This window comes from Solea senegalensis, linkage group LG17 (assembly GCF_019176455.1).
Source record: "Solea senegalensis isolate Sse05_10M linkage group LG17, IFAPA_SoseM_1, whole genome shotgun sequence".
Classification (NCBI taxonomy): Eukaryota; Metazoa; Chordata; class Actinopteri; order Pleuronectiformes; family Soleidae; genus Solea; species Solea senegalensis.
In genome coordinates, this window is record NC_058037.1 from 17,579,164 (window position 1) to 17,595,806 (window position 16,643).

Here is a 16,643-nt window from a genome sequence, read left to right on the forward strand (position 1 = left end):
ACACACACACACACACACACATGCACACGGGCGTACAGGCCTGGTGATTACAGTAATTAATCATGCCGGATTAGTTCATTAGAGCCAGATTGGCCAGATGTTAACCAATGATTTTGTCTGAAGTGATAAAAACAAATGAAGTGAGGAATCAATCGCAGCATGACAGGATGACAATGCAGAATTAGCCTGCAATCCTAATTCAGACGGTCTCTAATTTAGTCAGTGATTTAGTTAACAGCTCAGCCACCAGTCAAGCAACACAATCATTCTCTCAGTTTGTGGCGTAAATCTGCAATATTTACTCTCTGCGTGCACATTCTGCACGTGAATATGCAGAATCTGTAGGTGCGAGATGATATTGATGAGCCTCCTGGTTCCTGTTTCTGTTTTAGTGTTTCAATCGAGTTCATTTCTTATTTTTTATTTATATGGCTAGCTGGTAAAAAACAAACAGTGAAACCAGAGTAGAGCTGAAACAATTAATCAAACTATTTTGATCATCGATTAATCGTTCAAAGCTTTTTTTATGATGAGAACAAGATTTCCGATTGTTTAAGCGTCTTAAATGTGAGTATTTTCTGCATTTCTTTGCTCAAAGAAATCATTAAAACTTAATCATTTTGGGTTGTGGGCAAAACAAGACATTTGAGAACATCATCATTTCCAGTTGTGACCAACGCCGATCAACATTTTTTAAGGTTTTCTGATATTTCACAGACCAAACAATTAATCGATGGATCGATTATGAAAATAATCGTTAGTTGCAGCTGGAGTGGAGTCGTGCTAGAACTGTATAGCGGAAAAGCACCGTCAGTTACTGTTCTCTACAGACAGGATGTGACAAAAGAGGAGGAAAACGAACTTGAACACGTTTGAAATAAACACATTCATCTCTGGTGTAACTGAATGTGAATGCGATCACCGTGACGATTTACAGTGACACACTTCACTACATCAACTTCAGACTCAATCCTCTCAAGTGCTTCAGTCCTTCACGTCTTCCGACCTGTTCAGAAAAACAATCCTCCATTACCAGTAATAGCAGAACCGTAAGTAATTCTGCGATTGAAGGTCCAAGGTCCAAACTGAAACTCACATCTCTTTAAAACACATGCTTACACCCATTTTTTAATCCCGCACACACACACACACACACACACACCATCCAGACCTTTGCCATATGATAAAACCTGTTTTTTTTTCATTAAAGCTGCTGTGTGCAGTCCTAACACCTCCCACGTGTATGTTCCGCTAAAGGTGAATAAAGCTTCCTGAATTGGAAAGAGAATGTATTATTCTTTCTCTTATAAGGCCGGAGATTTTATTGTTGCTGTCCGGCCTTGAATGACTGAAAATAACAAACGAGCCAAGAACACAAAAGACAAATGAGTTTTTACAAATGTGATGGATTAAAAGGATGAATGTGTGTGTGCACAGAGCGTCATCCCATTGAATATGCCATTGATGGGACCAATCGTTGGTGGCAAAGTCCTTCCATCAAGAATGGGATGGAGTATCACTCTGTGACCATCACTCTCGACTTAAAACAGGTAAGAAATAATGTTTTGATGATCCAATTGATAACTGTGGCGACTTTTTGATTGATTTTATTTGGATTCTTTTTTAAATTTACTGTAACCAGCTGTGTTTTTTTTGTGGTTCATTTGTCATCGTCAAAAATGAAGAATACTTTGGGGTTAGTTTTTGTTTTTTCTTTGCATTTTGAGATGGGACGATACCACTTGTTTATGTCCGATAACAAACCTGAGCATCTACCAATACTGATGCAGTCATTTTAGACCATTTATGAATTATGAAGCTGTTAAAAACACATGTAACAAATATTGTTCTCCCCGATACAAGAAATAAACAGTCCAAACATTTTATCCGTCCGATATCCAATCCAGTGATAATCATTCCCGTCCCTAGTTGCTACAATTTATTTATTCCTATTTTTAGTTGCCAGATATGAGGATATTGAATACTCTTAAATATTTTATATTTCCAATTAACCAATCAACAGTTGAATTGAGCAATAATCTCAATCTCTTTCATGAGACAAACATGTATAATTGAACGGTATCAATCTTATTATTTTCCTTTTGTCATGAAAGAAAGGTTAACTAAATAAAGTTTGCTCCTTATTGCCAAATGTTACTAATCTTTGATAGTCAAATTGAAAAAAATATAATGTAATGAGAAATGCGGCTGAAACAATTACTCAAATATTTGATTATTAAATAAATCATCAAATATTTAGGTTTTCTCATTACTTAAACAAGATTTCTGATCGGTTCAGCTTCTTAAATGTGAATCATTACTGGTTTCTTTGCTCCATGTAACAAAGAAAGAAATCCTTAGAATCATTTTCCCTTCGTGGACAACAGCAAAACATTTGAGAACATCATCATTTCCAGGTTTTACAAACACTGATCAATATTTTTTGATCTATTTTCTAGATTTATTTATTTTTCTCCCACATGCATGTGCGGTGTGTGTTAATATACGGTGAATAAACCGACCATGATGCGATTAACACGTCGCCATCTGTCGGGTTTTGGTCCTTCAAGGTCATGTGAACACTTCGCATGCTGCTGAGCGATTAATCCTCGCAGTTTACGGCTCAGGTCTTTGTTTTCTCATTTAAATCGTTTAAAATCCCCACTGTTATTTCAGCAGCATTGGGATCTGTCATTTCATAAGGGGCGTGTGTCACGCTTAAAAATAATGTGTCTCCATTTTCTGATTTTGAAAAAGCACGGCGACGCTCGGCGTGATTGAGGGGCCCGCGTGTTGACGCGGGATGATTTAGGGCATCTAGTTAGGTTCGTAAGTGTGATTAAACAGCTTAGACTGGCTGATTATAATTATATAGGTGTCATGGAAATATAACTAATGAGTGTGTGTGAGACTCCAGTTTATGAGGGACTCTCGGTTAATTAAGTGACGCCAGTCAAAAATGGCTCTAAAGTTGAAAAACCCATTAATAAAAGGGACGTTTTTACGGTGCCCGAAGACCAATGTGGGTTCTCGTACATGCTTTGAAAGAGAGGGATGGAAACAGCTCTCGTTTATCTTTTTGTGAAAGGAGCACACGTTGCTCCTTTCAATAATCAGAAAGCTAATCATCTTGATTTCGCAAAACAAAAGCCGTAGTAAGAGTAGCAATGGGGAATATCTGCTGTGACGCCTCGTTAAATAATATTGTAGGAAAGTCTACTGCTATCACAATATTGCTCAAGTAGAATTTCATTCTCATTTTCATCTGAGACTCAATGTCAGGGGTGTCAAACGTACGGGCCCACAGGCCACAACCGGCCAACAAGAGGCTCCAATCCGGCCCGCAGGATGAATTTATGAAAATTATGATTAGAATCAAATGTGAAATATTATATTTTTTTCATTTCCAGATACCTGTGACTAAACTGTAAGTTGTAATATGCACGTGTACATGTAAACTTAGGCTTAATATTGTTGAAATTGCTTATTTTTCTCAGGAAATTTCAGGTTTTTCAATGTAAAACAAAGGGAAACATTTGGACTTATTATTATATTATGCTATTCCATGCTATCCCACTTCAATTTATGCTGTATGTGGGGCCCAGAGGTAAAATGAATTTGACGCCCCTGCTGTATGTGCTTCAAATCTGGGTCATTGCCACTGTCCTTTTGAACTATACTCAAGAGAAGCCTTGAAAATGACTTAATCACTAAAAAGACAAGACAAACAACAACAAACAACCAGAAAACACTCAAAACAAAATGGCACAGTTAGTGGTGACATTTGTACAGGGGTTGTAAGGTCACTTTAGAGCCCTAAGAAACTCAGGGCCCTTTATGAAGTCTGAGAAGGAAGTCCACTTTTCTTCAAACAGTGCATATTTTCCTTTCAGTGAGAACGTTATTTTTTCCATGACTATAACTTGTACAATGCCATCTAGCCAGCCTTTTGTAGTCGGTCTATGTCAAGATTTCCAACATTTTGCAATATTCCGTCTGGCTTGAAGTAGGTTTAGGGTAACCATCCTTCCTGATAGCTCTGCTGAGATTAATATCCTTTGGAATGAGTCCCAAAACACACATTCTTGGGCACAGAGATAAATGCAATTTTAACGTATTTAATACTTAATAAGTTGAAGATGAAAGTTCCAACTAATGTCAGCTGTAGGGATGGCTCGATAGCACAGATATCGCTAACTTGAATTCTAGTGGTGTCGCAATGTCGATTATAATAATAATAATGATAAAAATAATAATAGTAATAAACTTAGTTTGTATAGCACCTGACTGCTACTCAAAGTGATTCACAATAAAATGGAAAATAACATTTAAAAAGCAAAGACAACAATAAAACACTGTGTTTCAACTTTGAAATCATGTCTTCTTTGCTTATGTGGCTGGGGTTTATGCCTTATATTAATAGGTTTTAGCTTCATGTAGTGATGGGACAATATGCAATACTATTATCACTTATCAGGATTAAAAACATGTACAATAAGTTAATGCAGTGAATTTGTATTATCGTGTTAATCGTGGGTGAAGAAAAACATCAATATTTCACGTGAGTGACTTGAAAATCTTAAAATAATATAATTATATTTATATTATTCTTAATAAATTAAGAAATATTTATTTCCTAATGTTCATGTGTGGACCTGCATCTTTCCTCGTGACTTATTGTTCACTGATTCATCATCTATGAATTCCTCACTAAAATATATGTATCCTATGTGTGATGTCGCTGACCACCACCTGTTTAAGAATCTAATATTGCAATAATATCGATCATTTGAATGTGCACAAATTCCTCCAACTCCTATTTTCTTCTTTTCTTTTAACGAGATGCACAATTAAATGAATGAAACAGTATAATTGCCACTGACAGCTGGATAAGAAATGTGTGACGGAGTGAAAATAAAGACCTTTTTTGTGGCCTTAAAAGCTTTTTTTTTTAATGTCCACCCACTGAGCTGACTCACTTCTGTGAGTGAACAGTGAAAAGCTGCCCATCTTACTTAAAAAGCAAGATTTTCACCATTCTAAATGCTTCTGTTATTTTCCACTGACGTATGCAAAGTGAGGAAATGGTGTTTTTCTTTAAACTACAGTGAAGCAAGTCGGAGTGAAACAAGCAAACTTGTGATTGGTCGTTTAATAACTACAGGCTTAAAGGACTCATCATTATTAGTTAAAGTGACGCTGGGTTTATTGGGTGTTCAGGTTTGTTGTTTATATTCTGCAGAGCCTGACAATGAAGTCAAAGTGGAGAAAATATTGTGTTTATAGCACAAAGAAAAAGAAAGATGAATGAATAAAAGGCCGTCATTCACCCTCATCTCCACACTCAGCTCGGTATTAATGTTTTTTTAATGTTGCCACAAAATCTGAGATACAGAAGCATTCATTAATTATTAGTAACCATACAATAATTACTTTCATGTCACATTTTCCTGTCAAAAATAGTTTATTTATTACTCCCTGATCTTGGAAACTCTCCATCCAATGCAGTATTTAAATCTAGACTAAAAACTTTAGACCATACCATTGTTATCATATGCTTTTAGTGTCATATTATCTGTATTATATAATCTGTATAAAAAATGTTTTTCATAAGTTTCTACCCCTTTTACCTTCTTATAACTTGAACATTTTACAATATTTTACCTATTTTAACAATTCTTATTCTTAATTTTGTGATTTCTTGTTTGAACAATTCATTATCAATTGCATTTTTCAACTTGGCAACTTGAAGTTAAGTCAAATGTATTTAAAAACCTAACCTAAAATACAAGTAAATAAGCAATAATAGTAATAAATAAGCACAAAAGATGAGCAATAAAACTTTAAAATATGTGACTTTAAAATAATGAACTCATACATCACTGTATAAAAAGTGCTTTATAAATAATTTTTTTTTTAATTATTGATTTAGAGACATTTGTATCGTGACTGACAAGCAACTATAAAGATTAGAGTATGGATGAGTTTATTGCTAACAAGATCCTCAGCTCTTCGTCGTTCACATGTGTACATTTCATTTCCATACAGGAAGTTGAAAATCCCAATATTCAAATGCTGTGAATTCACAATAATCAGACATGAGACAACTTTAACAACCAATTTTATTGGAAGGGACTGTAATTGATCTTTGGTTCATCAAGTGACTCTCAGTTTATCCCTGCAGTCACTTTCATATTGGTCCAAGTAATAGCTGGACCTCACGTGTGGTGGTGTGGAATGATTGACTGTGTGTGTCACTTTGTGTGTGTCACTCTGTGTGTGTGTGTGTGTGTACATGTATGTGAGTCTCAATCAGGAAAGTTATTTACCCTCCAGTGCGATGAATTACCCTTGTGACCACCATAGTCATCTCACTTAGAAAATGACAGTGGGCTTTGCATGTTTGAGTGTGTGTGTGTGTGTGTGTGAGACATCTCCAACCTCATTTCCTCTCTCTGAGCCTCTCTCTGGATGGAAATCCACAAAGAGTGGGAGCTGAGTGTCCTCGTGTCCATGTATACTCATTTGTAGATGAAATCTTGAATTGTAATACATGCTTTTGACTGTAGCACAGTACGACACTAAAACTCCAGTGCAAAGACCTGTTGAAGAGGTTTGATTCCTTCCATCTTTGTTCCTATTCCTGATCCGTCCAACCAAAGTCAACCGCATTTCCGAGATGGGGTCACAGGGGGGTAGCAGCTCTCGCAGGAAGCCCCAGACTTCCCCTTCTCTGACCACATTGCCCAGCTCTAACTGCCGGATTCCCTCGGCGCTCCCAGACAAGTGAGGAGATATAATCTTTCCACGTATTCCTCGGTCTGCCCCTGGTGGCATCCTTACCCGGTGCCAGAACCACCTCAGCTGGCTCCTTTCCATGCAAAGTAGCAGTGTCTCTACTGAGTCCCTCCTTGATGGCTGAGCTTCTCACTCGATCTTTAAGGGAGACCCCAAACACCCTTGTGAGAAGACGCATTTCAGCCGCCTGTACCCACGATCTCGTTCTTTCAGTCATGACCCCATCACTCATGACCATGCGGTAGATTGGGATTGAGATTGCAGAAGCCAGAGACGGAGCAAGGGGAACAAACGCAAGCGACAGATTTAGTAAATAATGGACTTATGCTAAAGTTATGCTAATGCGACACCTTACCCTTCCAGTGACAGCAGCGCTATCTTTAGCTGCTTGTTTCCCCTCCAGAATCTGACTCTCTGGAGTAAAGATGAAGGGAAGTTAATCAGGAAGTTGAAAAATCTCCTCTCTGGCTGTTTATGAACTCGGAAAGCATCTTAGGCTGCCAACATGGCCGTTCATAGCGACTGAGTCACATGACGTCCGGAGCTCTATTGACAAGTAAGTTCTCTGTGCTACTCAGTGTCTTGGTTTTGATGTCACTGTTGACGTTCCTCTGCTGTACACAGGAAGTTGTCAATTTAACGGCCAGATGGAGGCTGCAGCTACACTGAGCTAGCACAGCAAGACGGAAAACACAGAAATAAGCACCCATGAAAGTTTCACAAGTTTTAAGATTCAATCTGTTGAGCCTTGTATTGGTTTGGTACTTTTAAAGCAGGGCAAGGCTTGATGTCTTTAGACTCGGCCGACGCAGAACAAACGTCAAGTCATAATTACTTGTGCTGTTGTGGACACTGTCCACTGTCTCTCTCTCTCTCACTCCGCCGTTGGCGTGAGATTCCATGCAGAACAAAGAGCGAGTAACATTAAGCACAAGAGAGCAAGCGATGTGATGCCTGGGAAATGAAAACTCCAAGATCTCTGTCTCACAAAGGAATATTACAAAGACCGGTTTGTCTAAGACCCCAAGGACAATCACTTGTCCAGATGCAAATCATAAAAGTGGACACCATGGCCCCTCCCATCTTAAGTTGTGTCAGCACAGTCCTGGAAAGTCCTTGAAAAGTCCTTGAATTTGATGTCCACCAAGGTGTGGTAACCCTGTGAAGTTGTAAAAATGACCATGTGATATAATATTATAGTATAATTTAAAAACATGACATTGTAGACTGGTTTTCGCAGCAGTTCAGCCTCCTTATTTCACATTTTCCTTTAATTAAACATTATTTCAAATCCAGTCATTCTCAACATTTATTTTTATTTATTTATCTGTTGTGCTGTTGTAAATTTATTGCATCTGCTTCACCGTCAGGGCTATACTTACCTCAGCATGGCAACTATTTGTTATCGCGCTTGAGACGCGAGTCCGTTAAACAGTTATTATGGAAATGCAGTGGCCGTCGTGATTGATGGACAGTTTTCTCGACAGGGTCAAACCACAGACTGGCTCTGCAGTCTGGAGGCGGCGGCAGAACCTGGCAGAGCGATCAGTGTCCTGAAAAGAGGCTGTCAGTCAAAGTGCTTTTCATTATAGCTTCTCTAAATACACACACACACACACACACTCACTCACTTAAACCACAAATACATACATGTCACACGCAAGAGTGCTGGTTTAAATCCCCCCTTGCTTTACTGGAACGGTCTTCATACATACACATGAGCACCCAAAGATTTTTAATCTTAAAGACATTTAGACCAGTGAGCAAACCAGACAGATTTATTTAGAGTTGAAAGAAATTTGAAAACACATGTTTATGTAGAGCAAGTAAGGAGAAGTCGTAATAAATGGAGTCAGCAGCTCTTGTTAAACATCTGTGTTCCATTATGTGATTTCAGAGATCTCTATCATACGTTGCTCCTACAGGGAATTTCACCCTCACCCTGACCTCAGTACATTCTTTTGTTATTATTGTTCTTGCTCTTGAATGAATACCATTGATCACAGAGGGGAATCCCAGCCTAGTTCAACGTAATATCAGAAGTATCATATCGTTATTCTGCGACTAACAAATATGTTCATCATCATTTTCTCGATTCACTGAGTCCTTGTTTGGTCCAGAAAATGTTGAAAAATGTTGATAAAACCAGGAAATGATCTTGTTCTTGAATGTCTTTGTTTTGTCCACAGACCAAAATGACTCAGTTTGAATGATTTCTTTGTTTTAAGGAGCAAAGAAACCAGAAGTGATTCACATTTAAGAAGCTGAAAAATCAGAAAACAAGACACTCAAACCTATTAAGCGATGACCAAAAGACTTGATTTATTTAGTTATTAATGAATCGAATAATCGTTGCAGTTTTATTTGTGGTTCTCTCAAGGTTACAGATTATAGTTTAAGACAAGAACTTTTTTATAAGCATTATAATAAAAGTAGCCCATTAACTTAGATTGATGGATGAGTTTGGCCCAATTGTTTTATCCAAAAGTTACTTTTTTTTAATGACCTGTTTCATGTTTTTTGCATTTATTTTATACATTAGTGTTTTATCTAATATATATATATATATTTAAATGCACTGCAGTGCAGTCACAATTTGATAATTGGAGAAACAGACCACAAGTGTTGTTCATTAAAAGTTAAGAAACCAGTGTGTTATTAAGCTGTTATATTCCAATCAGAAATAGGCCATAAATATTGTCTCTCAGCTGTCCTGATTTCTAAAGATCACTGTTAATGTTTACCTTCAACAGTTAAAGATAGATAAAGAACATATTATATATGTTTGAAGGTCTACCAGTGGCTCGCAAAACATACCCCGCTTACATTTTTATCCAATCTAACACTAGATTATTAGTTGCCAAACAGTTGCGCTGCTGTCAGCTTGATGTGTGTGTGTGTGTGTGTGCGTGTGTTAAATCAAAGTTCAGACTCTCAGATGGAGGTTGACTCCATGCAGTCATCTCACTAAATGGAAATACCCAGTATACGTCATACATATAGCTGTGCATATGGATACTCTTGTGAAGGGACACAGTGACCTGTGGGCAGATAATAACAGACTGAAAAGGGAAAAAGACAAACTATTGTTGTATTTGTGAATGCATCAGTCTGTTTTCTAATCCAATCCAATTAAAAAAATGACATCAATATATATAATATAAATAAAACACAAATGAACGAGTCATACAATAAACTATAAAAAAGATAAAAAAACAATGTCTCATAATATTTTGACAGCATTAATACTTTCATTAACAGTGTGTGTGATATAGCAGGAATAAATGCATACGGAAATACCAAATGCACAGCTAGGAGCTGAATTAGATATTATTTTTGTTGTGGGTTGTGGACATCAATATTTTGTTCAGGCAAAACAAGCCTTTTCAGTTTGTTTGGGTTGAAATAAGCGATTTTCATTTTGAAGACAAGAGGTTGGAGATCCCTGGTCTATGACACTTCTCTCTTAGTGAATAGGTTTCGCGTCCGATTGCTACTCATGAGAAACACGGCGTCTACCTCAACAACTGTTTATCGTTGCGTAACACGAGAGCGGCAGGTAAAAAAAAAAACGAATGGCACGTGGTCAGAACTTTTATGGCCGGTAGAAGATCTTTATTCATAAGTGAGAGAAGGTAAATGAAACATCTGCTGCACCCCAAAGAAACTTATGTTGCTCTAATGTTCAACAGTAGCTCCGGCCAAAGCAAGAATGTGAGAGCGATTGCAGCATCTGGTGTTTTGTTCTGGCTGAAGCCCTTTAAAAAAAAAAAAAAGGCTTAAGGCCACGTTACAGCCAAGACTGCGAGTGAGCGTGTTAACGTGTATGTGTAAGATGTGTGTGTGTGTGTGTGTGTGTGTGTGTGTTTGGGGCAGTTCAGATAGAGAAGCGGGGGCTTAAAGGGAATGGATTTCAGCACCGAGCCGATTCCTTAGCCTCTCCACTGTTTTATGTGAAAATAATCTGTATGTTTTATAGCCCATTTCATATGTCTTCTGAAATCTCAAATATTTGAACTCCATTCCAACGTAGTTGCGGCAAAGCTGTCAGGAGGCAGTTATGTACGAAATCTCTCTCCCTCCAAATTGTTTTCAGTGGCAGCTCGGTGGGCAAAAAGCAGAATGATCTTGTGATGAGACGACTGTGCGGCTCCAGTGAATATCTTCTGCTTGTTTGCCTGCCCTAAGTTTGGCAGTCAGAGTCGCTGGATGATTCACGCTTATTTAGAACCGGGCCAAAAGCGACTTTATTAGTCCAGTGAGATGTTAACACATTTTCATTTTGAAGTGACAGTAAAATTTAACGAGTCTGCCCACCAGTTCCATCTCTCTGACAGCACCTGCGTGTCTGCTCGCCTGTGCCAAAACACAAAAGAAATGAGTTTTGTAATTTACTTTTTTTGACATTATTTTACATTTTTAGTTGTTGTTTATGAATCATTCTCCCCGTCATTTGTTTGCACTTGGGCGTGTGAAATCCCGCTACATCTGGCCCGGCGACTAACTGGAATCGGAGTTTGACGCCAGAGAGATTTTGAACATGTTTCCATGTGAATGGCCTGTAAACACCAGCTGCTCCGTCACAACCGCTGTAGCCGTGTTTCCAAATCACACGGAGACAGAATGGATTCTTCACGGTCCATTTAATTGTAGACAACCCCAACCATACTGGACACAGGGCTTAAATGAACTGATTGAGCATTAAAATAAACATTTTAAGCGCGCATTTGGCTGCTACGCTCATATATCTGCCAAAACTCATTTCCTGGTATGTCATGATGGTTTCCCTATTTCCATGGAAGCCTGTGATTGAACACTGTGTATGGTTCTGTGTATTTAAGTGTTGTTATGTTCCTATACTTCTTCTCCTTGAGGTCATGAGAACTACAATTAGGAGCTTACATTTTAGGACATAAGGGTTTTTTCTCTTTAGCTTTTCCATTAGTGACAGTACCTGAGACCTGGTTCTTTTTTAGTACCTGCTCTGGTGAGCTTCCGCCCACTGATTGGTCAGAGAGAGTTGTCACGGGAAGAGTCATGAGCGCGACGTCCGACACAAGAATCTAACCGAACAATGGCCAACTGTAGATCAGTTAAAAAAAGTCTTAAAAACCCTGAAAAAATGTGTTAATCTCCAAATTTTAGCAAGGAAATGTCTAAAATGACCATATTTAACAGAGGAGTCTGGTGTTTTTAGCGAAAGCACTGCTGAAAGCCGGCGATCGTGAGCCGAATCACAACCTGTTCAGCTGTATTTCAGTTCATTCACTTACAGTGAAAACAACTGCTTTGCTCGTCACCAGTTTGTGTGTTTTTGACCGCACCCATTTTGAGGAGGTTCTATAGTCATGGAAATCGATGTGCCTGATGCCAAACCAAGTAGAGTAGAGCCGAACTAGAACTGTATAATGTGCTTGCCTTTAAAATAAATCGGTGCACAAAAGACAGTAACTATATCTAAATCTCATATACTTTTTTCAGTTTGTGTATTAACAATAGATATAATATATAAGTTATGGACGCACCCTTTCAGTTTGAGAAAATTAGACCCTAGTAGCAGTTTGCCACCAGGGGGCGTCTCCAAAAAAGAACCCCATTTAAATGAGCTTCTACTTCTCCCTTGATTTATTACATCAGTACACATTATTCGTAGGAGTTAATGCTCTTAAATTAAATTTATGAATGACGTCAAAATCATAATCACAACAGGAGTTAGTGATCACAATAATCTGCTAACACTGGGTTTTCATGCTGGTTAGGTAGATTAGTTAATTGGTCACCTGTAGCTCAGTGAAGAACATAAAATCTTGTAAATCCCTTACTCTTTGCTAACGTTTAATTAGCCAATTCATTTTTTTTTTTCTTTACTGAGTGGCTGATGTGTTTTGATGTGAGCTCACCACACTCTGACATTAAGAGTCATAAATGCTGCAGGTAAACATTTATTTAGCAGCTGTGTGATTTTCTTTTTCCACCGTGTTTATGTGTTGATGCTGTGTTGAGTTTTAGAAGCAAAAAATATATATATATATGTACATATAAAAATATCATCATCTGATCCATATCTGATCAAAACCCTGGAATATGACATACTGCAACACACACAAGCATACATGCACGTATATATACACACACACACACACACATACACACACACACACACTGCATTCATTGGCTGTGTTCATCTATGTTTAGCTGCTGGAGCTGCCTGGCTGTCTCAAACCTGTCACCATGTTACAAGCTGCTGCTGCTGAGAGAGCACACACACACACACACACACACACACACACACACACACACACACACACACACACACACACACACACAGCATCCCGTCATTGTTGTGAATACAGGTAACAGTGACTCTTTGTAGGGGGTTGAATGACTGCTATAAGGTTACCCTGAAATCCTCTCTCTCTCTCTCTCTCTCAAACACACACACACAAACACAGCAGCTTTCTCCCCATTCTAATTGCTGCAATGTGACACTGTCTCCCACATCATGAGAAGAGAGAGGGAGAGAGAGAGAGAGAATAGTCACAGAGAGAATAGATGGGGTGAAAGATGGGGTGGCGACGAGCGACAGAGAGTCAACATTTGACCTACATTCACTATCACTGTCTGTCTGTCTGTCTGTTATCACTGAAGGACTGTCTGTTATTGTGTTTTATTGAAAGTCAAAACTGTACGTGAACACACAGGTTTGTACACAAACGTAAACGCCATCCCAGTTCATCTTCACCATACTCTTTACAATACAGCGATGACTAGAAAGAAATCAGCTCCTGATGTGTTTATGCAGGTTTTTCAGAGGTTAAATAGTTTGCTAATTAACTGTGTTGTTCCTCTCTCTCTTTGTTTTTAAAGGTTTTCCAGATTGCCTATGTGATCATAAAGGCCGCCAACTCCCCTCGGCCAGGTAAGTCTTTGACTTCCTGTCATAGGCATCCATTCAGTCTGATCATCAGTTTGCACGGAAATCTTTTAAAATAAGTGGTGTGCAATGACGAAGACGTGAATGAGGTCATCGCACAAGAAAATACAATTACTGAGGCTTTAAAGGCATTAAGTCGCTCGAGAGTTCATTGTTTTGTTTTTTTTCTAAAGGTTTTATACAATAACAAGGTTTGAATTTCAAAAAAATAATAAAGTGGAATATCTTATCATGCATACATTGTTGTAAAGTGCTGATGGAAGCTCATAAAGTTGGCACACACCATCCATCAACAACCATCCAATTTGCTTGTTTTGTTTTTTTTCCCATTAACTGGGCGTCTTATACTTTACATACATTACAGGGTTACTGCTCGTAGTTTTCTCCACATTATCGACGAATATGTGAGATTCATATGAGAAATATTGAACGTTCCGTCAATTTTCTATGTATTTTAAGCAGGGGCGACCTAATCACGGGGGCTTGGACGTCCTTTATTATTTCTATTGATCTTTGCTCCTCTCCACCTCATACATTAAAAACACACACGGTCATTATTTCTGTTCATCGCCGCCGTCTGCAGGTAACTGGATCTTGGAGCGCTCCACAGACGGCGTGACCTTTGAACCCTGGCAGTACTACGCCATCACAGACACCGAGTGTCTGACGAGATTCAACATAAATCCACGCAGAGGACCTCCGTCTTATACCAGGGACGATGAAGTCATCTGCACCTCCTTTTATTCAAAGATTCAGCCGCTGGAGAACGGAGAGGTAACGCTTTACAAGCTGCGGTTCTGCCAATTTGGGTTGAGTTGAATTTTGCCAGTTCATTAGTTTGACTCCTTAGCTAGACTGTCTACAGTTTAGCTGTGTGTAAAAATCTAAGGTTGGACAGAGAGGAGGAGGAGGAGGATCAGTCAGGTAACTCACATTCAGTGTTATAATGTAACAAAGTACAAATACTTCCTTACTGTAAAAGTACAACATTCAGGTATATGCACTTTGTTTTTTACATTTCTAGCAACTTTTACTTTTACTCCACTACATTTCATCTAACTCTCTTTGTTACTCGTTACTACCAAATAAAATTAGAAGAAGAAGAGTTGGCGATGGTCTGTATTTATAGAGAGCTTTTCTAGTCTTGATGCAAAATGGGGTTAAGTGTCTTGCTCAAGGACACATATAGGCTAGCAGAGCCAGGAATTTAGCCCACAACCTTCCAGTTGAAAGACAACTCCCCCTACCACTGACTTACCACTTACTTCTAAATGCTTCAAAAACTTAAGTACATTTGATACTTAAGTGCAGTAAATGTCATATACTTTAACTGACGTAATATTGTAAAAAAGTGACCTCAACTTCGACCAAAGTCATTTTCTGGTAAGATACTTGTACTTTTACTCTTTTAAAGTATCCCTCTTGCTCACATATGAATGTTTATTACATCAAAATCCAAAAGTTAAGTTTGGCGTCCAGCATATGTTACATAGACGGCTGAGAGATGGGGAAATTTTGCATCTTAAATAATTGAGAGTGGTGTACGTGCGCTGGTGTACATGGCTGTCTGTGCGCTGCTGCTGTATACACACAGACGCTTCACATACAATAAATGTTATAGCATCTTCGTTAAAATCAATAAATGGGTGAAAAATAAGATTTAAAATAATGGCTTCATTTCTTTTTAACATGTTTGGAAGCTATTCTCAGATTAAATTAGACTCTTTTACTCTGACACACACATGGTTACATGACTGTTTACCGTAATGTTGCTTTGATCAGCTCAGTGTGTGTGTGTGTGTGTGAGAAACTGCACCAGAAAGCGCAGGAGGGCGAACCTGCTCTAACTGACATTAATGAGGATAAAGAGGACACAAACACACATACACATACATGTACTCTACAACACACACACACACACACACACACACACAATGAAAATAAACTAATCATACATCTACACCCCCCCACACGCACACACACACTGGCCAATAATTGTAGATGTCTGCCTGAATGTACGAACACATTTATTTTGTGTTGAGCTTGCATGTATGTGTGTGTGTGTGTGTGTGTGTGTGTTTGTGTGTTAAGTTTATCGTCCTGTGTGTGTGTGTGTGTGTTTGTGCTGTGTATGTGTGTGTGTGTTTGTGTGTTAAGTTTATCGTCGTGTGTGCTGTGTATATGTGTGTGTGTGTCCTGCGGGGGAGTGCTAGAGGGGATGCAAGCTTGGAGATGTCAAGAGCTGCTGTCTGTGTGTGTGTGTGTGTGTGTGTGTGTGTGGTTGACAGTTCCTTAGCCGTCTGATCACAGTGAAACCATAATGAGTCGTAGGCGGTGTGTCACAGCATCGCACACACACACACACACATTCACAGTGTCACCCCACCACCCATCACACACACGCACACACACACACACACACGTGTGCATACACATACACATCCATCTCCTTCATCATTTCCAAGTGTGCAGCTTGCACCCATCAACTGGTCCCTCTTGAGATGCACACACACACACACACACACACACAGTTCTGCCCACTCTGAGAGACGTTTTTTTTTTCTCTAGATGCCAAATGTTGCTTTTGGCCACATTAGTGAGACAGACAGATGGACAGTCAGACAGACAGGCAGACAGACAGAAACTTCACACTCCTTCCTCCCTTGTTATATGGCTGCTTGGTGATTAGTGGTGATACAGAACATACACAGGTGCACTGATTTAAAAGGCAGGTCAGAGTAGATTAAAGCACATGATGATGTTGATTTGTTTGGTGGATGAGAGGATATAACGGCAACATGACCATTAAATGTAGATTAAATGTTGTACAAACGTTTGATATCCTCATCATTCATTCACCTGTCCTCATCGTTCATTCACCTGTCCTTATCATTCATTCACCTGTCCTCAT

The 16,643-nt window shown here is 38.8% G+C and overlaps 1 protein-coding gene across 1 annotated transcript in view; it reads left to right on the top strand.

Annotated features, from left to right (window-relative positions):
- The window catches only part of lama2 (laminin, alpha 2), a 182,816-nt gene that overhangs the window by 34,589 nt on the left and 131,584 nt on the right, over positions 1-16,643 (top strand). Inside the window, exons 3-5 of the mRNA XM_044049818.1 lie at positions 1,438-1,550; positions 13,666-13,717; positions 14,316-14,506. Of these exons, the coding sequence (XP_043905753.1) occupies positions 1,438-1,550; positions 13,666-13,717; positions 14,316-14,506 (356 nt within the window). The remainder of the gene's footprint in view (positions 1-1,437; positions 1,551-13,665; positions 13,718-14,315; positions 14,507-16,643) is intronic.